This window comes from Cheilinus undulatus, linkage group 18, assembly GCF_018320785.1.
Source record: "Cheilinus undulatus linkage group 18, ASM1832078v1, whole genome shotgun sequence".
In the NCBI taxonomy this organism is placed as follows: domain Eukaryota; kingdom Metazoa; phylum Chordata; class Actinopteri; order Labriformes; family Labridae; genus Cheilinus; species Cheilinus undulatus.
Window position 1 is genome coordinate 17,524,947 of NC_054882.1, and position 23,807 is coordinate 17,548,753.

Sequence of the window (23,807 nt, forward strand, 5' to 3'; positions counted from 1 at the left end):
AAACTGCATGCATCCCAAGTTGTTTCAATGATTACTAGAATCAAAATGTACCTAAACTCCCATCCAACAAAAACAGCGTACATCCAATCAAAAATGGTATTTTTTCCAAATTGCTGCAAATACTTTTAGCAACTTAGAGAATGTGTAGGAGTTTTCCTTCAACTTTTGATAATTGAAAACAAGAAACTACCCAATATTGGTTGTTTAGGACTTCTTTTTGCCATACCAAAACAGGAACTAAGAGCATTTGATTTATACAAGTATTATAATCAGGTTTAAAACCCTGCTTTACATGACTGAGGCTATACTAGAATATTTCAGCTGATCATCAACTTGTTGATGAGTCCTTTGGGCTCTCGAGATGAGGGGAAAAAATGTTTTCCCCTTTTGTAGACCAGTTATTGATGAACTTTGTGTGTTTGTAGCTGGTGATGGAGTTCTGTGGAGCCGGCTCAGTCACGGACCTGATCAAGAACACCAAGGGCAACTCTCTGAAGGAGGAGTGGACGGCTTACATCTGCAGAGAGATTCTCAGGGTAAGTGGCAGAGTTATTTCTGCCATCTTTAACTGTATTACACAAGTACCCATCATCACTGTGAATGTTAAAGAAACAGAGAGATGTATAATAAATGAGTAACACACTGTACTGATGCTGTTTACAGGAGTAGTTCCCTTTTTTTTAAGATAGATGATGTGTAAGAATTATTGTAATTATTGATGGAGATTTATAAAAAAATATTTCCTCAAATGTTGGACATTCTGGTCAGGTTAAGTAGTATAGGGTAAGTTTTTCAGAGAAGTGTTGAAGCTATAATTATCAAATCTAACAAAATAAACCCTTAAATAAAGAGGAAGTTGGGTTTCTGTTCCACATTAACCATCATTCTCTCTCACTTTCTGCCTTGTTTCCTCAAATGACTCCCCCGTCCCCACACAGGTGTAATATAACCTACAGAAAGCATTGTATATTACAACAGGAAAAACTAGTCTAAATTGTTTTATGAGCAGGCATTGTTCTCTTGATTACAGCATCAACAACAAACAGGGAATAAATTGTAAAACCTGAGCCTGGGGGTTTAAAAGAAGCAGTTTTAGTCTCAGCTCTGGGTGGAGTTCACTTCAGGGCGATGGAAAATTGAGTTTCTGTCAACTGTGAAATTATGAGTTAATCTCTTTGTAATTTTGCTGTGTTCAAATCAGCCAATGTGCACTGTAAGCTAATGGCTCGTGTTATAATTAATCAAACAAGGTCTCAGTAATCTTGTTTGGTGTCAGTGAAAGCTTCAGGTAAGTACTATTGTGGTAAAATTACTTTGAAGTTTGTTTACTGCTATTTCAATAATAATCTGGAGTTTGGACTTAGAAAAAAAGTATTTTAAAGTGTTTATATTAAGGGAGAAAAATCTACATAGCAAGACTCCCAGCACAATAAAAGCCAATGGACCTTTTTCCACACATATTCCTTTGAATTTACTCAAAGCTGAAACTTATTTGATCATGTCACACTCTTGGTGCTCTAAACTGTTACTGTAATAATTTTATATGAAAGCTAATGTTTTATTGTAAGGGGAAATATGTCCCGTCTCCTCCCACAGGCTTAGATAAAAAAAACGGTAGCACTTTCATAACTGCTCTTAGTGTTCGATATTATTTTAGGTCACCTGTTCTTTGATAGCCATCTCCAGGGGTTGTGTTCCATCATGTTTGACTTTCTGTTCAGACTTAAAGTGATGAACTGACTCTTCTCAGGAAATCACACTAATTGTCGCACATCTTATCTCTGCTATCTGTTGTTCTGTTTTTTGAGCTGAAGGCTAAAGCTTGTAAACAGTGAGAAGTAATATCACTGCATCTTGCCAGTTAACTGCGGTTCCGCTCTGAACAATGCTTTCTTTTATCCACTTTATTTCTTGTTCACCCCCATCATTTCTGGCCTTATTGCCTGCTCTCTGCCTTTTCTCTTCATGTTCTTTCTTCTCTCTCTCTGTTCTTAAGTACCTTTACGTTGTGTCTTTTTTCTTCAACTATGTCTTCTTTTCTGTTTCATCTCTTCCCTGTCTCTCCTTTACAACTGTTGGAGCTGTCTCATGGTTATTTTTTTCTCTTTCAATTTAAGCAGCTTCCACTGAAATAAGAACTATTCAGCTCTTATAGCTTGGGGTGTAACAGTCTTTGTAGTCATACTGAACTGTTACAGTTAAGTGTTGCGGTTTGGTGTATTCAGTCACATGAAAATTACACTAAATTACACCGACATGGGCTGTAATGAAATTGTAATACATGTGCTTTCATATGGAGATTTTGGAGTGTTTCTGTGGGAATTTGTGTCCATTCATTCTGTATAGCATTTATGAGGTCAGGCACTGATGTTGGACGGGAAGGCCTGGTTCGCAATCTCTGTTCCAGTTCATCCCAAAGGTGCTCAGTTTGGTTGAGGCCAGGGCTTTGTGCAGTTTTTGTATTTACATTAATGCCAGTGGAAGTTCTGGACTCTTGAGTTGTGGCAAAAGAAAGCCTGTAACAAACAACTTATCCTTGCTTCTTTTAAAGCATTCAGGGTCATAGGCATTTTAAAAGCAAGCAATCAACTTTTAAAGACATTAGACAAATAGAAACATGCAACCCAGACTTTTTTTTCTGCATTTTTTCCAGCTAAACTGAAAAGGTACTATTTCAGATAGCACTGTTATTCTGTTTGGAATTCACAGAAAACAAGAACTGGAGAGAAAACAGGTTTTAAGTGTTATTTTTATATTAAAGCATAATACCTGCGGTATTAAACCATAATAAAATGATTAATACTAGTGAAATGTGTCTGTTTTTGTTAAACACCACTGCGAAGGGGTAACCAAGACCAATATGTTGCAACCATGGAGCAACCAGACCACCTCAAGGGCACTTCCATCATTTTTATTTAATGATAGAAATAGTTTTCATGACTTAGCTCATTTCTGCTGTAGCAATCCTTCATTACGTGTCTCTGTCTCCGTCTGCAGGGTCTGACTCATCTCCACCAGCACAAGGTCATCCACAGAGACATCAAGGGGCAGAATGTCCTGCTGACAGAGAACGCAGAGGTCAAACTAGGTCAGTCTGTCATCCTAACCCAACTCCACTAAACGGCTGTGTGATTACGAGGGCAGGAGGTGGTATAAAGTTCCAGATAGCTCATCTGAGGTGTGAATGTGTGCGTGAGGCTTTTCTTCCTTTTATGCTGAATACTAGCCGACTCATCTGTCTGTGGCTCTGCTGCTGCAGACTGCTGAGGAAGAAACTCTTTCTCTCACTCAGTGGGGAAGGGATTAAAAAGTGTGTTTGTTTGTAAATCAGGGGAGATAGCGTCAGTTGGGTATTTTTTTCAGAGTCCATTATTGAATCCAGTGAAGCCTAAAAGAAAAAATAAGATTCAAGTAAACTGCAGACTGTACCCTGATGTATTTTTGCTTGTTTGTTTGCCCTGCAGTGGACTTTGGAGTGTCAGCCCAGTTGGACAAAACAGTAAGCAGAAGGAACACATTTATTGGGACACCATATTGGATGGCTCCAGAGGTTATTGCCTGCGATGAGAACCCTGACGCCACTTACGACTTCAAGGTGCTTCAGCAAGCTCCAGTCCAGTGAAATTGTCTCTGTTATGCTTCTTTGTTTGAGTACTTATGCTACATGTTTCCGTCATTACAGAGCGACTTATGGTCACTGGGAATCACTGCAATAGAGATGGCTGAAGGAGCGCCACGTACGTATCTTTGAAGCCCTGATTTAAACTTAGATTGGTTTTATGAATGTGGAATTTCAAGCTCAGTGATACTTAAAACCAAAGCAAAGCAGTTATTCCATGTGTACAAGTTTAGCTGAGATCAGATTAGCTGAGTTAGGCTATTTGCCATGATAATTCTTGAAACACTAGTCCACATTCACCCAAACATGACCATGTTTGTTCCCTGATTTCTTCAGCTCTTTGTGACATGCATCCAATGAGAGCCCTCTTCCTCATTCCACGCAACCCTGCGCCCAGACTCAAGTCAAAGAAATGGTGAGTGTGGAACCTCTTTGTGTTTTTTTCAGATAGAAAACAGAATAATCAGTCCTGTACACCAAATAAGTGATGGTTTTAAAGTCTATTTTTTTTTTTTGCATCATTTTAGGTCAAAGAAGTTCCAGTCATTCATAGAGAACTGTCTAGTGAAGAGCCATGACAAGAGACCAAGCACAGAGCAGCTCCTAAAACACCCGTTCATCAGAGACCTGCCCAACGAGAGGCAGGTCCGCATCCAGCTGAAGGACCACATTGACCGCACTAAGAAGAAGAGGGGAGAGAGAGGTGAGGAAGAACCTGCATATACATGTAGAGTAACCACTGACTATACCAAAACATGGATGTATTCCCCCTGAAATCTCCAGTATGTCTCTGAAGAAGTGTCATGAAGCCCAACAATGACTCCTTTTAAGTTCTGACCGATCTAGAAGTAGCTGAAAAGGCGGAGCAGCTCATCCCTCAATCTTATTTCATATCAAATGCTATGTCAAGAAACTTTTTTTTTTCCAATTTATTTATTACAACACAACACAAGAAACTTTGCAAAAAGAGAAGGTCTAGACCACACTCTATGTTTTTTTACAGAGACTTACATTAATCCACTCTGAGCAATCATTTGGCCACATTTAAAAATATTAAAGTTAAGTAATGCAGATTTGGAACAATGAGCATAGCATGAATTTTGCTGAAAAAAGGTTGCAAACAGTCAAAACAGCTATGCCCATTTTCTGTCAGTTTTAGCACAACTCTCAGCCTCAATATAAAAAAGGGCTTCCCAGCTAAATTTACTGCCACCAGATCATCTGCAAGAAGGAAAGAGACATCTTCTGGTACTCATCTCTTGTAAATGCACCAACTTAGGTGCAAAATCTTTTGTTCAAACTGAAACTTTTTAGATCACTCTAAACCCTCAGTTTAGGGCGATCTTTGCGATGCTTCTTGTTAATGATCAACACACTGTCACCTTTTTAAAAATGTACTGCATTTTTTACAAATGTACTGCAGATGGATCTTGTCAGAACAGCAAAGAAACACAAAAACTAAACCTGTGAAAGTGGGGCAGAGGGTGGCACTGTGTGCATCAAGAGAGGAGAGTTGCAGGTGATTGCAGGCGTAAAGATATGAGAAAAGAGGGAAATAAAACACAATTAACATTTACACTAAGTTAGTCGTCACACATCCAAAAGTAAATGATGTTCCACCTGCCACTACCACTGCCCAGGTGTCTTGTTATTGTATAGGTAACACAAATATGTTCTAATAGATTAATTATTTTTACAATAAACAAATTGGCTCATAAGTTATTTTTAATTTTAAGCTGTAAACATGTATTTCTGCTGTGAAAATGCATGGGTTTATCATATAATAGCTCGTGGAGATTCTTTTTTTTGGTGCCAGCCCCCAGTGGACAGTTGAATAACATATACGTGGGCCAGCCCAGGTTCAAATCTGGCCTGTGTTCACTGCATGTCATTCTCCACTCTCTCATTCCTGTTTCTGATTCTATTCACTGTCCTATCCCTACAATAAAAGGCAAAAAAAAAAAGCCCCAAAACAAATGTTGAAAAATAAATCAGCTCTCAGCAACAATGTCCTTGTCGTGCTAAATCTTCTTTGCCATTCCTTTGCGATGACCATCCATCTGACCTCGATCCAAAACTGCTGACACTGGCGATGGGGTTTCTGTCTTGGGAGTTTTGTATGAAGCAGCAGTGACCTCCGTAGTTCATTCAAGCCTCTCTGTTGATCAACATAGTGGGAGAGCAACTGTGTATGCATGTGTGAGCATGTAAAAAGCCCAGTCAGCAATGTTAACACCAGCACAAGTTTGGCGTCCACTGTTACCACACAAAAGCGCTAATTTCATACACCAGTGACATCAAACAGAGGAGAAACGGCGCATGTTGTGACATTACAAGCCCCAAAACGGTTTTCCCTGTCCATAAACACAAATACTGTAAATAAAGTTTCTAAAATCTGTGCCTTGGAAGGAGTTTTCCTAAAGGTGCTTATTCAGTGACCTAAAACACAGTTTGTATGTGTACAAAAGATCAAAATGTACCGAGAAACCTTTGCGTACGTGAAGACTATGCCTCAGACTCCAAGACCAGCAATGAAAATAATGCATAAGTAAGCAGACATGAAGTTGAAATACAATTAATAACATTTACTGACAACCTGGCCAGAAAAACAACCAGAAAAACATGTTTTTTTTCATGAAAATCTTCAGATTTTCTCTCACTCATTACATGCTGTAGGGAGCTGAAGTGCTAAACACACACAACAACACACTACCGTCACAGTCATCACACATTGAAAGTCTGCAAGAGTTAGATATGAAACTCTTTCAGATGCAGAGACGGAAATGTTCACACACATCTTTCATCAGGTTCTAGCTTTATTGAGGCACGAGTAAAAGAGACAGACTTCCTTTTCAAACCACACACATACAACCATAGTCACGGTCTGAGTGATAGACTGACGCTCGCACACAGAACCACATTAACTGCTTCAAGAAACAACACAATGCAGGGCTGCCGTCCTGATGATGTATAGAAACGTCCTGTCACTGCAGACACTCGCCGTCTCTCCAGCTGTCACTCTGTCACATTCAGAGGACAGGAGGACAAGTCTGCATGGATGTTTCTCTGTAAGAGCCCTGGGGCCACTCCTACAACCGTTATGCTTTAAGAATAAAGCTGAAAGGGTCCCGGATAATGTTCTCCACCTCACTACACTCAGTAAAATTACATTTTATACTCATATTCAAAGCAGCTAAAAGAGGGTGCCTCTAAGGAGCGAGGATCAGGATATGTTGAAATCATGAGCAGTTTAGAAATGAACAAGAGGAGCTCAAGTGAAAATGAAAAATGTCAATGTGAGTAGATTTGCTCTTTGCTGGTTATAGCATTACTTACTTGCCCTGCTTACCTTCGTTATGTCTTTAGCTGTTTTAGCATTAAATGTATTCTTTCTCTCCTCTCAGATGAGACAGAGTACGAGTACAGTGGAAGTGAAGAGGAGGATGAAGAAAGAGACATGGGTGAACCAAGGTCAGCCTCATCTCACCTAATTTAAACATAAAATATGCAACTTTGTACCAAAACTCTTAGCATCTCTTATCAAATTGATCCAACAGCTCCATCATCAACATCCCCGGAGAGTCCACCCTGAGGCGGGACTTCCTGCGCCTCCAGCTGGCCAATAAGGAACGCTCTGAGGCACAGCGGCGGCAGCAGTTGGAGCAGCAGCAGAATGAGGAGCACAAGCGCCTGCTGTTGGCTGAGAGACAAAAACGCATCGAAGAGCAGAAGGAACAGAGGAGGCGACTAGAGGAGGTAAATAGGTGAAGGCTGCAGATGCAAGGGAGGTATCCAGTAGGGCCTCATGCATAGGTGTTTACATTTACTTTGACTGTTAAAGTAATGGTGTCATCCTAACATTACCAAACCAAAGCAGCAATTGATGGACAACAGGTGCAGTTGACCTTGTGGTTATGTCGGGCCATATGTCAAGCGCGGCCCCAAGTTTGGGTCCATCTTTTGGCTACTTTCCCAGATTTCCTTCCTTGCGCTGTCATTACGCCAATGACACACAGCTTTATCTTCACCCCTCCTCAACTTTCTTCAAGACAAAAAAACATGGATGTCTACCCCTTCAAACTCAAACTAAACAGCAACAAAACAGAGCTCATGGTTGTGGCCCCCAAACCACTGGTCAGGAAGGTTGGAGATCTCGGGCTCAGTGGGGACAGTAGTCCCATCCGCCCATCCTCTGAGGTCTGAAACCTGGGTGTCATCCTTGACTCCACCCTCCTCTTTCAGTCCCACATAAAATCTGTGACCAAAACTGCCTTTTTCAACCTCAAAAACATCTCCAGAGTCAGACCATTACTTTCTGACTCTGTGGCAGCAACAAAGCCCTGGACTGGCTCCAGTACATCCAAAACTCTGCTGCCAGGGTTCTCACCCACAACTGGCCCAGGCAGCACATCACCCCTACCCTCTTCCTCCTCCACTGGCTCCCAGTTAAGTCCCAAATGAAGTACAAAATCCTGAATGTCCTTGCCCCTTAGCGCCTCACTCACCTTCTTTCCCTTTGCACACCGACTCAGGGCCTCTGGTCTTCAGACATTGGGCTTCTCAGGCCAGATTATTTTAAATTATTTGCCAAGTGCTGTTAAACAGAGCAAGACATTTTTAACACAACTTTCCAAACATCCTAGTTTTATTTTGGATGCCTACATTATTTTAGTCCGCACACAGAAACAAAATTGTTTCACAAAAAAACAAGAACCACCAGGGTCTAAGTGATTATCCCCTGATGCTAATGGTCACTTGTGTTTCCTTTTGCTGGGTAACAGCCTGCAGTTTGTTGTAGTTCATGAAGTTTCGGACATGTCTCCTGAGGAATCCCAGCCATTTCTTCTTCGGCCAATCCCTCGAGCTCCTCCAGATTTGATGTTCTTTTGGCATGGACCTTGGTCTTCAGTTCACACAGATTTTCATTGGTATTCAAGTCAAGGCATTGGTCAGGGCAGTCACTGACATCTTTGTTTTTGGTCTTCTGGAGGTAGTTCTTCACCAGGAGCCATGTATGTTTTAGATCGTTATTGTCAACCCAGACCCAGTTTTACTGCTGACTGCTGGAGTTTTTTTCTTTCAAAATGTTGACATTTCTTTTTCTCTTCATGATCCCTTCTACCTTAACAAGATTCCCATATGCGCTAAAGTATCCCCACACCGCTGTGATTCTCTGTGGGGTGTTCTTTGGGTTATACGCCTCTCCCCTCTTTCTCCAAACATAAGCATAATCTCTCTGGCCAAAGAGCTCTAGTTTGGTCTCATCTGATCATAGGACATGCTACCAGTATGCAGAATCTTTTTCCAGGTTTTCCGAAGCATACTTCAGTCTAGCTCAAATCTACACTGTAGGTTTATGTAGCGCTTAAGTTGCCGGATGTGCACCTCAAAAATTAAACTAGACACCGAAGCAATGCAAACCACAAGCCTTGTGACTGATCCACTGTGTAGTATAGGGCAACTGCTTGTGTCTGGGTAATGTCTACAGGCATATTGTGCTTCCTCTGAGGTGAGATAAATGATTATAGATGACAATTCTTCAAAACTACTTGCCGACATTCATGAATGTCAGAGGTGCCTTTCCCCTTCCAAGTTTCTCTTAGAGGTTACACAAATGCAAAAAATCTCGTCCTCTACCTCAACGGATTCAGCAGTGGTACATCCCATTTCTTACGATATCGCCTTTCTTGCCTACCTTACTGCTGTAAACCAACTGCTGATGCAAGATTTGTCCTGCTCATGACAGCGCAGTCCATTGCTACAGCACAGACTTGATGCAGAAGTATAAACCAGGCTTAATGCCTTGACCTAAAGGTTGATGCTTAATTCCCAGGAGCTTATTAAAACATACAGCAGTAGATACAGATTTAACACGGATTTCCTCAATTTAAACTCTGTAGATTAACAGGATAATTCAGATTTTTAGATACGTCTGGTCTTAATTCAGCAGCTTTTCTTGCGTTGTTGGCTGTCAGTACTCTCATACTTACTTAATTTTTATTTGGAAACATTACTTGTCTCTTTCTGGTACTGAAAACCACAGGAGAGGGGAACAGGAATACAGACGCTGACACAGAGCCTCTCCCTGGTGTCCCTCTCTTAGTTCCAGTGAGTGGGCTTATTGAAGGAAATCCTCAGTCCATAATCTGTGTGCTCTGTCTGGGCTCCCATCAGGGGCTACCTCCCAACACATGGCTGAGCACCAAGAATCCACTCAGCTAACTCGACCTATCCACACAGGGCTGAGGGTGTCAGTATAAACACATATATGGAATTCTACAATATATACAAAGCCATGAAAAATTTTATTTTACACCTTCCTGATTTCTTTTTTTCATATTTGTCAAACTTAAATGTTTTTAAATGATGATTTCATTTATTAACAGAAAAAGCCATCCAAGCCTACCTGGCCTATGTGAAAAAAGTCATTGCCCCGTCTTGTTAAATCATGAATTAATTGTGATTAACCACATTTTTTGGAAAGCAAGGCATCTTGGTGCCATCTGAACAGATGAGAAACAAAGTCATTGACATCTATCAGTTTGGAAAGGGTTACAAAGCCATCTCTAAGCATTGGGACTCGAGTAAACAGTGAGAGCCATTATCCACAAATGGAGAAAACTTTAAACAGTTGTGAACCTTACCAGGAGTGACAAGCCAACCAAAATGACTCCAAGAGCGCATCGACGACTCACCCAGGAGGTCAGAAAAGAACCCAAAACATCTATTAGTGTTTACATTTGTTCTTCAAAAAGCAAGCAAAGAAGGCATAAGACATCAATACAGGTGTGAATTAAAACCTTTAAATACCATGCATTAGAAGCTAATAGAAGCTTATACAAATATGTAAAAAGATTCTCGAAAACCTTCAAAAGACAAGAGTTATCACTATACCTAGAGTTCAAATCCTCATGAGGTCTTCCCCATCAGGGCAAAGAAGTGACCAAGAAAGATCAAAGTTTTGAGCCTATTTGGGTAATTTTTACATTTTGAACATGCAAAGAAAACTGCTATTGCCAAGAAAAAGTCAGAAAAACTGCTCCTGTAGCGTTGATATCTTTTCTCCTTTGTCTATATGTGCTTCTGCAGTTCTTCATTATTAATAGAAGTATTTAAGTCAGGGTCCATTGTGGAGGTTTGAAATTTAGTAGAAATAATCATACAAAAAGAAACCGTGATCAAATGAGTTCACATATCAAAGTTTCAGCGTCTGTGTGACAATCTCTTCCTAGACAGGATTTCTTAATTTGCGTGAAAACAGATAAACCCCTTTGTTCTGCGATCCTGAATCGTCTTGTGCTTCTGTTCTCCCGACAGCAGCAGCAGCGAGAGCGAGAGCTGAGGAAGCAGCACGAGAGGGAACAGAGGAGGCGCTACGAGGAAATGGACCAGCTCCGCAGAGAGGAGGAGAGGAGGCACGCAGAGAGAGAGCAGGTTCGTACACTGACTGCTTTCTACATACAATGATACTGTTTCAAATCTACTGAGCCTGACAGTATGGTGCCACTGAAGTTTGCAGCATCATGACAACTCAAGTCCATAATCCATTATTTGCCCCCAAAACTTTGTTTTGTTTTCTGTTTCTTTTTTATCTTTCTTTTCTTCTTGAGTCATTCTGATTTTACTTGCTTAAATAACCTCAGGGGTGTTTATTACTCTGCTTTTACTTTACAGCTGCAGACATAAAGAACCCTGACATTTTTGATCTGATGATACATGGGTCTTTGTGCTCATGGTTATATCCTCCCTGCAACTGTGATAGTACAACAAACTTTCCCTTTCATTATGGTCATCTTTTGTGAAGCAGATTTAATGTGGATTCTCATAAAAACAAGTAAATGTAGTGATTTTAAACCTTATGTATCTATTGTAGTTCGATACAGAGTAAGAAAAAACACCTGCAGTTGCAGCGGCTCTTCCTTCCATCGGCACCATATGTAGCTATTATGCCAGTTATAAAGATGCCACTCAAAAATCTGAAATGTTGAGGTTGCAAGGCTTTTCAGTTGTTTTTTCCATCAACACTGACTGGTCATAAACTTAAAATGCAGTTAGGTCCCTTTTAAAGCTCCTGTAAACAGTTTTGCTGCCTCGAAAACACACTTAAGTTTACACTGTTGCCTCTATAAGACCTACTGAGCCCCTCAGTAGGAAGACTGATTTTCTGTTGATATTATTAATGTCTGAAACTGGTCTGCAGAATAGGTGTCAGATGAGGTAATTAACAGCGTGCTGCTGAAGGAGACATTTTCTTGTCCATTTTTTACTCTGTGATGATGAATTAAGATGAGATAAGAGATTAGATAGAACTTTATTAATCCTGGAGGAAATTCTTGTCCTGGGTGCTCCAACGTTACAGAACAAAAAGGAGAAGCACAAAAGAGCAGCATGTGCACGTAAAAGACAAGAAAAAGCAACATAAAAAAGAGTGCATGGTAAATCCTAGTTGGAGTTTCTAGGGCTGATTTGGTGGGTCATTAATGTGTGCTTAAGAAAAAACTCATTTTACTCCATTTTCTTGTAATATTTAGTAAATTTAGCTTGTTCTCTTGAGATCTTATTCATCCCCTTTTCTTAAGGCTAGTTCTTCCATGGTGATGTATTATTTCCTTGAGATCTCTAGGGCAGTGGTTCCCAACCTTTTCCTGTAGAGAAAAAAATTAAACATCAATTTTAACTATTTAGATTGAAAAAATCCCAACCTATAAACATTTGCTCTTGACAAGAGATCTATATATATAAATTATCCATTACTACGATGATGTGTTAGGGCACTGTAGGAAAAAATAATAAAGATGTTCAGTTCATTTTCAAGAAAAAGACAGTTTAACTATTCCTCAAGTTACACTTCAAAGTCGTTAATGTATATTCTCCAAAAGCACTGTTTTCACTTTTTCTTCATGTAAATTTTTGACTTTACAATTTTGTAAATTGATAGTTTTAAAAACTTGAAATTTCTGAGTTTCTAATATTAAAATTTAAGACTCTTTAAATGTGGACATTTGGAGTTTTTTCTTGTTGATTTCTGATTTTTTAAACTCTGACTTAGAGGCAATATGATCTATTGACCATATGAATGTGTGCAGGCATGGACACTCCATAAACACAAACAAGTTTGATCCTAATTCGACAATGCACATCTGAGTTATAAACAACTTCCCCTCTGTCAAAAAATATGCAAATTTAGGGCTTGCCGTGGCCATGCCTTTTGACTTATGAAAATGTCCCAAGGAACTTTTCATCATCCATGTCACCTCTAGCTCTTTGCCAAAGTACAAGTCAATCGGATTAAATCTGTTTGACTAGGACGATCAAATATGACCCCTGGAACTTGCCACAAACAACTTATTTTTGGATAATTTATTTAAAATGGTTGGTTTCCCATTGGAAATAGAGGTTTGTTTCAGGAGACTTTTTTGTAGAGCTCCCTGAGCCAAATCTGCTCACCAAATTTCATAACTCTTGGTCAAAGTCCCTTCTGGGGCTGTTTTGTGGAAGCATAAAAGGTGGCGCTATTGAAGCAATTCCTGAAGGCCATCTGTGGAACCTATATCAACCTCGCATTTTACTTAAATATGTGTGCTGATTTATTTTGTTTTTGAACATATTTAGGGACCCAAAAAGGCTTGGAACACATAAAATAATAATGATGAACCCCATCTTGTTCAACAGAGCTTTGCACCCTTGGTGCTCGGGCCCTGATAACAAAGGGAAATCCTTTGAATTACAAATACGTCCTTGCACCGGTTCAGAGCTCGAGCCCTAATTTCTGTACTATGGAAATCCAGAGAGGACATGGATGCATTCATTTAGTTTACCAAGTTTTCCCAGGACAAAAAGTAAATTTCAGTCAGGATTTTAAGAAAAATTTAAACTGTATCTGCTATTACAAGAAAAGACATACTTTGGGCCTCTGCACTGTCCAGTCAGATTGAGTGTCTGAACTATTCCATGGTGCAAGAGAACTAAACAAGCATAAGCATGCATTAGAGGCTTGTCCTTGATTTTATCTTCCAGCTTCATGTTCTTTGCTTCAACAGTTCTTTCGCCTGTCCTCTTATTGAACTTACTGCTATATAAATCTGTCTGTCCTGTTCTCTCTTCTCTTTATCACTCTGTCTCTCTCCTCCCACGCCATTCAACTGCTCTGGAAAGATATGTTCAGAGCTATTTTCTCTCCATCTCTGTCATTTCTCCTTTGTAACACTTTACAATTGTTCGAGAACACAGCCTTCTGTCTTTCATCTGCCTTCTGATTCCCATCTTTACAGCCACCTCGGGAGATTAACTTCTCTTTCTCTCTTTTTATCTCTGTCTTTTTATCACTGTTGGTGTTCTAATGTTCAGATATCCTGATTCCGTTCTCAGTCTATTTCTATCTCCATGCTGCTCAGGAGTATATCCGTAGACAGCTGGAAGAGGAACAGAGGCAGTTAGAGATCCTCCAGCAGCAACTACTACAGGAACAGGCATTACTGCTGGTAACCACAGAGCTACTACTGCTCCCCATCTGTGCTGTGTGGCCCCCTATCCCCTCACTGCATGCACCCAAGTGCCAGAACAGAGGAGCAGACTGTTAGGGGGAATCCACAGTCTGAGTCTCTAAACCTGTTAGCTACGGATTTGAGGAAAAACAAGAAGCGGAAACAATGAATTGCCTTATCTCTAATGTTTGTGAGGAATTTATTCACATCACTGATTGCATGTACAGTGGCATTAAGTTTGCTGGATCTCAAAAGACTCCCCAGAGGGGCTAGAAAAACAGTTTTGTCAGTCTCGATCACACTGGCCCACACAAAGTGAGAACATCCAAGAGAAATGGGATGCTGTTATTTTCCACAGAGGGTTTCTCTCATTGCCCCAGCCTTGTCGAAGGCGACAGATCTATGTATTATTTGTGAAAAGATGTCTATTACATTTTGTCAACTGAGTCTTGGGTCCTATTTAAAGAGGATTTGTTCAAGGGGCATAAAGGGAGCTTGAAAACCTTTTGAGATCCACCCTAAGTAAACTTAAGAGGCCAGAGCAATGACTATGTGGTCTAAAAAAGGCCTTCTCTTCCCTTCCTCCTTCCATTTTCCCTGCATCCTTCACTCCTTGTACCAAAATTTGTGTTTGTGTTTTCATCTGCATGACTTGTGAATGCCTGACATGCATCAGACTTTAAAAACAGTCCTGTTTCTCATCTCTGTCCTCCCTCTGAAACTCTCTTTCTGCCCCAGGAGTACAAGCGTAAGCAGATAGAGGAGCAGCGGCAGGCAGAGCGCCTGCAGAGGCAGCTCCAGCAGGAAAGGGCCTACCTGGTGTCCCTACAACAGCAGCAGCAGCAACAACAGCAGGAGGGAAGGCAAGCAGAGAAGAAACAGCTTTACCACTACAAGGATATCATCAATCCTAATGACAAGCCTGCCTGGGCTAAAGAGGTTAGTAATAACATGCATTATTTACGGAGATAAGCATGTAGTTAGCAAATAATTTTTTCCCTGGATGGGATTGAGTTCTACCAGGAAAGTAGTTCTCTAAATGTATGCATGCTCCTGTGATGAATCTGGAAATGCTTTGGGCTCAACTTTTTTATATGATGCACACCCAGTGGCCTTTTTGTGTTGTTGACATCTTATTCAGCAGGTTTGACAAAAGCAGGAGCCCTGTGAAGAACGTTTAAGTGGGGAGACCACAGTTTTTGAATATTTACGTAAAGATAATTGAGAAATAACCACAGACTGTGTTTGAGAAGTGGATGTAGCTTCATTGTTCCCCTCTCTTAAAGGCTCATCTTATATACTGTTATGTCTAGTGGTGGGAATTGCAGAGTAACTCATAGTACAATTCTATTTGATACAAGAAAACCACACATGGATAAAGAGCAGCTGAAAGCCTCAGACTGATTTAACATTTATGTAGATAAAATTCATCATTTATTCCTAGATCATACAGGGGTGGAATTGTTTCCTGATCTCTGGAAAGTTTTGCGCCATAAAACTGCAGCACACTTCCATCAGCTCTCACAGACAGTAGGCTAATCTTTTCTCTATTAATGCTAACCAACCTTGCCATTAAATGCTTTGTGCAATAAGGCAAATTTGCATGGGGAGAGGTATTTGACCCCAAATAACTGCATAATGTCTCAGCGTCTCTGTGAGCTGGTCAGTGTTTACGGTGATTGGCCGCTACCCACAAATAACAGTAAATAAACTGTGATTTTTTAACACCAGAATGTGACACACATCCTGTGTTATCTTGTTTAAAATGCGGAATAAGCGCATGTGTTATACAGGGGAAGTGACATAATGGGTGACAGGGGCAAACTGAAGCTAAAGGTGCAACAATTTTAGATTTTATTAAAATTCTCTACATATTTAGTTTTTTTTAATGGCACCAGTTTCAAACCAGTGGAACCAAGAAGTCTTCTGAAAAGTATCAAGTATAATTGGAGCAACGATGTGGTGTGCAAATCGAGATACTTGTCAAATCCACTTGTCAGGGCTTTGGGATCTTGGGATGGAAGAAAGTTCCTGGAGGCGACCTCCTCCTAAATTTATATGAAGGGAAAACCCTGATGACTATTCTTGGCTGTGTGCAACTATACTTTAACCACCTCAAGGGACAGCGGGGTCCCCGGTGTTTGCCACCATTATTTTAGGGGTCACAAGCTGAAAAGTTTGCATCCACTTCCATATACAGTCTATGGGTATAGCTCTGTTGTATTGGTAATCCTGCTGTGATATGTGCTTAGTCTGTGTTTGTGTCGTTGCTCACCCTCCTCTGACTCTGACTCCTAGGTCCAGAAGCAGCAGCAGCAGCATGTTCAGGGTAACGCACCCCGCCCTCATCTACGACATCACCAGTCATTTTGTCAACCAGCTTCATCCGGTGGCCCCCATGGCCAACACAGAGCTCAGGCCCCTAGGCGAACCCCGTCCCATGCTGCCCAGCTCCTCTCCAACAACCTACCCCACATCCGTATATCACTAGACCCCTGCGAACCCTTAGATCCAGGGCTGAAACAGGAGATAAGCCAGCAGGTTAGAGAATTCAGGGCTCAAAGACTTAGTCAAAGAGGCTGCAGCCAAGGGCCAATCCAGGAAGCTGCTGGCCAAGGGCCCAGCAGGGGACCTAGTAAGAGTCATAAAGAGCATGCTAGCCAAGGGCAGGTTGGCCAGTCTAATCTAGCATCTAACCATCATCCTCTGGGGCCAAGCAATCAGAAAGAAAAGCCAAGAGACAGGCCTCTCTCTGCCCCGAGCCAGGCAGCCATGCATGGCTTAATGTCTTCAGACCCTCAGCCTAAAGCCCTTCAAGCTCATCCTCAGTCCCCAGGACAGGTCCAGAAACCTCAGTCTGGATCTAACCCTGTCATCATCCCTGCGGTAAAACTGGTTAGTGCCCGTCCTCGCACTAGATCGCACTCGCCGTGCCGTAGAATAGATGTAGACATAGAACCGGAGTATCTGGGCGGCTGGCAGAATGAGATGAGATCTGCTGTCAGCCATGAGAGCCTTCATTCACCTTCAAACTGGGGGGTCTCCCAATCTTCTCCCGATAGATCTCTTCACTCTGCCCTTCCGAGACAAAGACTGTCTTACTCACCTGCCTCCAACAGTAGCAAACTTCTTCAAGTCCCTGATAACAATAACTTATTTTTCCCTACTTTTGATGGGGATAGAAGAGGAGAGGGACATAGGGAGAATGCAGAAAGTGGTTGCTCGGTCAACCTTAGTGCTTCTGCCCCTGCTGACATACTCAGACAGAGCATGAGCATAAGGAAAAGTCACTCCTCTCAATGTGTGGTGAAGAGTGCACCGACAACTTCTCTTGATTGGCTGGGTCTCTCTCCTCGTACCTCTACCCAAACTTCCCCTAACAACTCTCCCATTAGCTCAAGGTCAACATCCAGAACGACCTTATCCCCTCCATTCTCTCCTGATGATTCACCTTCCAACACAGCCCACCAATCACCAGTACGCACCCAGCACCTCTCTCCGGTTCACCCTTTCTACCCACAGTTCATATCACCTAACTCCACCCCTCACTGCTCCCCGTATAACTCTCCCTTTGGATCCCAGACCCAGATCTACAGCAGTTCTGTTGAGTGCTAGAACATTCACACAAACACACATATTTGTACTTCTGTATTTGTTACTGATTAAAAATATTACATAGCCCCAAGTCCAACCCTTGTCTAATTTATTGCAGCCTATGTTGACTTGAAAATATAGACCAAACACAATCCATCAAAGTTAAGCCAAGTGATTTAGAGCCGCCTCTGATGACTGGTTGCACTATAGGTGATAGACCCTGCCTCTTCCATGTTAACAGATGGGACATTAAAAAAAACTTTAGAATTTTCTCAAACTCAGATTCTGACATGATGTTTAGTTTTTATCATAATGATTTACATCCAAGAGCCCCAAGTGTATTTTGGCTTCAGTTTTGCAAAAAGAAAATCTCTACTCAGTGTCCCATCATGACAATGTGAAAACAAAGCTTTATAAATGTATGCAAATGTATTAAAATAAAAAGATAAAAGATCACATTGACATAAGTATTCAGGCCCTTTGCAAGGACACTCTGCAGGCAGTTTCTTTGACCTCATGGCTTGGTTTTTGCTCTGATATGCATTATCAGCTGTGAGACCTTCTATAGAGAGGTCTTTGCTGTGACAAATAATGCCCAGTCAGTGTAGTTTACTACAAGTGAACTCCAATCAAAGAGTAGAAACATCTCAGCAATGATCCAGAGAAATCGGAGGAACCTAGGCTGAATTTCAAGTGTTGTTGCAAAGGGTCTGAATACTTAAGTCAGTCTGACATTATTTTTTTCCCTTTGAAATATATTGGCAAAAAAAATCAAAAATTATTTTTTCATTTAGTTATAATGGGGTACTGGGCTAAGATTTTAGCATCAGGCTGCAACATAACATAGTTGAAAAACGGTCCAAGTATTTTGGTGGGAACAGATTTTGTTTAACTTCTCGGAAATATTTCTATTCTTAAGCAAAAAAACTTCTTACAAATATGGAAGTACAACAACATGCATACACAGTTCGCTTACATAACACTAAGTCACACACTGTCCATTTAGCCAGACATTTGTAAATATATGTACATTTTTTTCTACAAAGTGGTTGTATTATATGGGTATTTTATACATTTTTCAGTACATCTTAATATCTGTAGTTGTTTCTGTTTTACTCCAACATTCTTTCCTGGGACTGAGATCCAGAAGGGAGATGCTGTTTCACATGGACAGCTGATAACATCCCAATCCCTTGTAGCTTAGTTAACCAAAGCCTTGCCCCGTACCCCACTCTGCCATCTCTAAACCATCCAATGCCCTACCAACCTCCATTTCAAGCTGGTCCCTTGCTATGTTGGTGGTGTTGTCAGCGGGGAAACCCACCCATCCAATGGTCCTTTTAGGTCAGTCAACCAGTCAATCAAATCCTGGTCTGGTAATGGGTTCTGGTTAAGTGGTGATGGGATCCTTCCCCTGTACCTGAATCCTACAGGAGTCCCTATGCCCTCTGTCTCTTCTCATTTTCATCCTTACCTGAGACTTTTCTTATTGTAGATGCCACAGTGGCCTTCTTCTAATATTCTGTTCACCTCTTAGAAGGTCTATGATAAGCTGCATTTCCACCACCAAAACTTTGTGCATTTCTACCCTAGAAATCCATGTTTAAATTAAGTTCTAGGGACTGCTTTTGAACCCAGAAATGGTCCTTACTGAATAAGGAATACTTTCCTATTTCTGATTGGTTGGGAAGTCACAGCCTTGCATGTAAATAGATTAACATTTATTTGCAAGATCCTCAGGGGATACACTGAGCTGGACTCGTGGAGCCATTTAGAACCAAGTAGTACTTACCAAGTTTAAAAGTTCCTGGCACTTCTGGTGGAAATGTGGCTTAAACAGGAAGACCTTTTGGGTTTCATGCTGAAGATGAACTACCCAAAAGATTTTTTCCTGTTATGGGACCTTCTTTTAGTAATTCTCTCTTTCTCCTGAAGGTCAGTTGATGCTGATTGTAACCTTAAAAATACTGCCTCCCAGATATCAACAGCAGTTCTTCTGAATCCTCTAAATGTTCTTTTTCCATTGGTTCTTTGTACTTTTAGCATCTGTTTGTCTGTAGTTATCCAAAATGACAAACTAACACAGTACTTTGGAAGTTTTTGCCACCATATTGTATGCCATAGTTGCCTTTCTTAGTTGCCTTTCTTAGTTGCATTATTATAGTAGACTCCCTAGCAGGCAACTAACCAAGATTTAAAGGAATGGCACAGTACTGCATAGTTCCAAACCCAAGTTATAATCTTGAATAATCTGGCTAGATTATGAGCTCATTGGGAATTACATAAAGCCTCAAAATGGCAGAGTTCACTTTGGCACACGCATGTTTACTTGGGGGATATTGACACTATGCCCTGCTGAGCCATATCTCGACCCTTTATCGACTGTTGAGTGGATGATTTAGTGTGGAGAAGTTTGATTTGTGCAGCTGAGAGCATTCCTTGGAGCGTTTTCTCAAAGCACAACAGATAATCTGATAATCTGATTACACTAGCTACAGGAACTTTCTGCCTTTCTTGCTCTTTGGGGCGTGAGTTGGGAGAAAATGTCAGACCCTTGAATGAACTAACAATCAAACATAGTTTCATGTGTGCACACACTACAATCACATGTAGTGGAAGCCATGTTTTTGGTTTAGATGTGACATTGATTCGTAATCTTTTCCATAAGTCACCAGACACTCTTACCTCTCATCTGAAAGTGGTACAGAAAGACATACTGTGCTGGAAAATAGAGATACATACTGATTTTGGTTCAATATATTACTGAAAGAACTGAAATCAAAACTTCTAAGGGTACCTTTACCATGAAAAAAGTTTAACTGCGCATATTTCTTTGGAAAATATCTATATAATGAAATAGAGGTAATTTTGAACAATTCCCAAACAATCACCATGCAAGTTTTAGAACTGATTTTAAGATTTTACTCTTCACTTTTAAAGCACTTAATGGTATGGCTACAAGCTACTTAACAGAACTTTTAACCCCCTATGAGCCAGTCCACAGCCTCAGATTCTTGGGCAGGGGCCTCCTGGTCATTCCAAAGTCAAGACTGAAAACTAAAGGTCGCAGGGCCTTTTCTATCAAGGCCCTCGACTTTGGAACAACCTGCTGGAGGAGAAGATAAGGCATGTAAAATCAGTGACATCTTTTAAATCTCATCTTAAAACTCATGTGACTAGACAGGTGTATATGTGATGTCCTCTTCTGTCTTTTACTGTTTCCTCCCTCTTTTAGTCAGTTTTCTGTCTTTTAAATTTTCAACTTCTTCCTCAAATTTTACCTTAAAGAAATGTACAAGTTTGCTGTAGTCATAGTCAAATTACGCAAACCTAAATTAGTTTCAAACAATAATGTAATTGTAGTCTTTATTATTTTAGAGCACAAATGGGATTGCTAGATTAGAGACAGATTTAGGCCCCAGGTGTACCACAGGAAGCTGGATTGTCAGCTCACTTGTGAAAAATATTTAATTATGGGATTAAATCATGTTGAATCCGGATTTGCAAAAGCTAAAGCATACTGTCAAGAAAAATATGATGCATTTTTGCTTAAAAGGTTATAATAGTTATAAAATAAACAATTATAATTCTAGCGCTTGTCAAAATCAACATACAACGTGCATCAAAAACATTAAACTCCTGTGATAAAAACAAAACAAGAATGCATGAGGGATTTAAAAGTAAAGATACTGTATTGAATGTCAACTTATTATAATGGTCCATATAAAAGAATAAAAGAGGAAAAATAATTAGATAAAATGATAAATGCTTAAATCCTAAGTCTGTGGCTGAATAAAATATACTAGATTAATATGGCATCATAGATAAAACACAACTCACTAGAAGGTTTCCAAATAAAGGTAAATCTATGAAAATTATTTTTAAAAATTCCAGTAATATTTTGTTTAAATGGGCTCTAATTACCTTGTAATTTATAGTAAAAAGTAATAATCTAGTAATTTTTCAAGAATAAGGTTTTAATTTCTTGTGATAAGTTACATAAGAAATGACACACTCTTATGAGGGCTAAGGTTACGGTTAGGCTTAGAGGGACAGGGTTAAAAACACATAATTACATGAGAATTGCCTCAATACTGAGGAATTACTTGAATTTCTAATACAGTGTTACTAGATGAATGCTTCCTTAACATCACTGAGTTATTACTACACACAATTAAGATTGAAATCTGATAGAAGAATGTGGCTGAAAGGTCAACAAATCCATAGCCAAAACAGCATTTCACACAGTCATACCATGCCCAACCTGCCATCTCTGATGACAGATAATCATTGAAGGGTTTCTGTGGAAATCTGGATTTTCTCCAGGTGTTATGATGAGTTATCACATCATGAGGACTTCCACTGAATTTCTCAACAGTTGTACTTTGAGTCAAAAGCAACAGGTGTCACATGGCAACAAAAACATGCACAGCTTTGTCCCACAGCGCTGAGAGGGCTAAAGATTGTCTGGTAGGCTTGTTTTGATGCATGAAGGTGATCGCTCACAGTGGCGGTGAGTGAAGCGTGGTGACTGGTTGAGCTGCATGTGACTGTGCTGTGAGTGACAGTGGTATGTGACCCGTCTCAGGTGGAGGAGCGATCTAAGCTGAACAGACAGAGCTCTCCGGCGCTGCAGCACAAAGTGTCCAACCGCATCTCCGACCCTTCCCTCCCTCCCCGCTCCGAGTCCTTCAGCAGCGGGGGCATGCAGCCCGCATGCACCCCACCCATCCACCGCTCCATCGAACCACAGGTGTGTGTGGACATGTGTGTGCAATATGGAAGGCATGGGAATGTTTGGTGTGTTTCCTTGAAACCTGAAACATCACAACTCAGTGCCTTATAGCATGAACTTCCTTGAAAGTTCATGTTGTTACACACCTCTGTTTTTCTATTTTGACTGTATTATCTTAATCATTATCCTTTTTTTTTAGTATTCCTAAAACTAGTCATTTTTACCATTTTTATGAACCTGTCATGTCTTCTTCTTCCCTCCTGTATTTTGTCATCACTGATTTCCTTTCTTCTTCTTCCACTCTGTCCATTCTCTTCCATCATTTCCTAACTTTGGATCTTCATCCTCTTATGCCTCCATCCTTTCTCTCTACCAACATTTCTTTCTATGCTTATATCCCTCTAAACGTATCCTTACTACCATCATTCCTTTACACCACCAATTTCCTCCATCTCCTGACTCAAACCCATCATGTACTCCTTCATCTTCCTCTCTCCCCACTACAGATGGCTCACCTCGTCCCAGTAAAAACCCACTCCAGCTCCATGTCCGGCTCCCAGTCTCTTCAGGACCAGACAGGCTCTGCTCTGAGTGAGGGCATCAGCGTAGGTTCCCCCAGGCCTGACATGCCCCGCCAGAACTCGGACCCCACCTCTGACATCCAAGGAGCCCCACTGCGGCTCGCAGGACGAGAAGATCGAGACAGAGACAGGGATCGGGATCGGACAGCTTGGCTGAGAGAGGAGGATATTCCTCCCAAGGTCAGAAAACTAGAAATATTCCTGAGTTTCTGTTTCACGATAAACGAGAAGATAAAAATTACGGACATGTAGGCCGTCGTATAAGAAATCAAAACGTAAAAAAAAAACATGCTCTCCTGCTTATTTACAACAGCAATACTTAAATGCAGCAAGCCAGACAACATGGATTTAGAGAAGAGACACAGGTTATTTGAAGCTGAATTACTTTTGAACTGAAAATCATTGCTACTTCCTTTACCCCTGGAAGCGTTCCGTATTGCAGTTCTAGTTTTAAACAGAAGTTTTTCTAGCAAGCCTGGAACTTAGGTGACATTCTGGGGTCTCTAAAGGTTAAATCGACACCAGTAACTCCTACACTTAACATCTTATTATTGGTTTTGTAATCCATTTGTCAGTTGTTTATGCCATTAGCCTAAGCATTAGCCATAATGAAGTAAAAAGACACAGAGAGGCTGTAATGTGACCCTCTGTGTCACTGCAGACAGGAACTGCTTTGAATAATGACTCAATGAAGCGAATTTAGAAAAGTGCAAGATCTTTTTTGTAAATCAGATTTTTTTTGGTCACTTTTTTTTTTTTTTTTTTTTTTTTACTTTTTAGTTCCCAGGAGACGG

At 40.6% G+C, this 23,807-nt stretch overlaps 1 protein-coding gene across 5 annotated transcripts in view; it reads left to right on the forward strand.

Moving 5' to 3' along the window:
* Positions 1 to 23,807, forward strand: part of tnika (TRAF2 and NCK interacting kinase a) — a 106,652-nt gene that overhangs the window by 61,208 nt on the left and 21,637 nt on the right. For 2 of the 5 annotated variants that reach the window (XM_041812413.1, XM_041812414.1), the window contains exons 5-17: positions 426 to 536; positions 2,998 to 3,088; positions 3,465 to 3,595; positions 3,683 to 3,737; positions 3,956 to 4,034; positions 4,147 to 4,322; positions 7,024 to 7,090; positions 7,177 to 7,375; positions 10,937 to 11,053; positions 14,014 to 14,100; positions 14,842 to 15,042; positions 22,286 to 22,450; positions 22,939 to 23,193. In XM_041812413.1, the coding sequence (XP_041668347.1) occupies positions 426 to 536; positions 2,998 to 3,088; positions 3,465 to 3,595; positions 3,683 to 3,737; positions 3,956 to 4,034; positions 4,147 to 4,322; positions 7,024 to 7,090; positions 7,177 to 7,375; positions 10,937 to 11,053; positions 14,014 to 14,100; positions 14,842 to 15,042; positions 22,286 to 22,450; positions 22,939 to 23,193 (1,734 nt within the window). The remainder of the gene's footprint in view (positions 1 to 425; positions 537 to 2,997; positions 3,089 to 3,464; positions 3,596 to 3,682; positions 3,738 to 3,955; positions 4,035 to 4,146; positions 4,323 to 7,023; positions 7,091 to 7,176; positions 7,376 to 10,936; positions 11,054 to 14,013; positions 14,101 to 14,841; positions 15,043 to 22,285; positions 22,451 to 22,938; positions 23,194 to 23,807) is intronic. The other 3 variants (XM_041812417.1, XM_041812416.1, XM_041812418.1) reach the window with 3 other exon arrangements.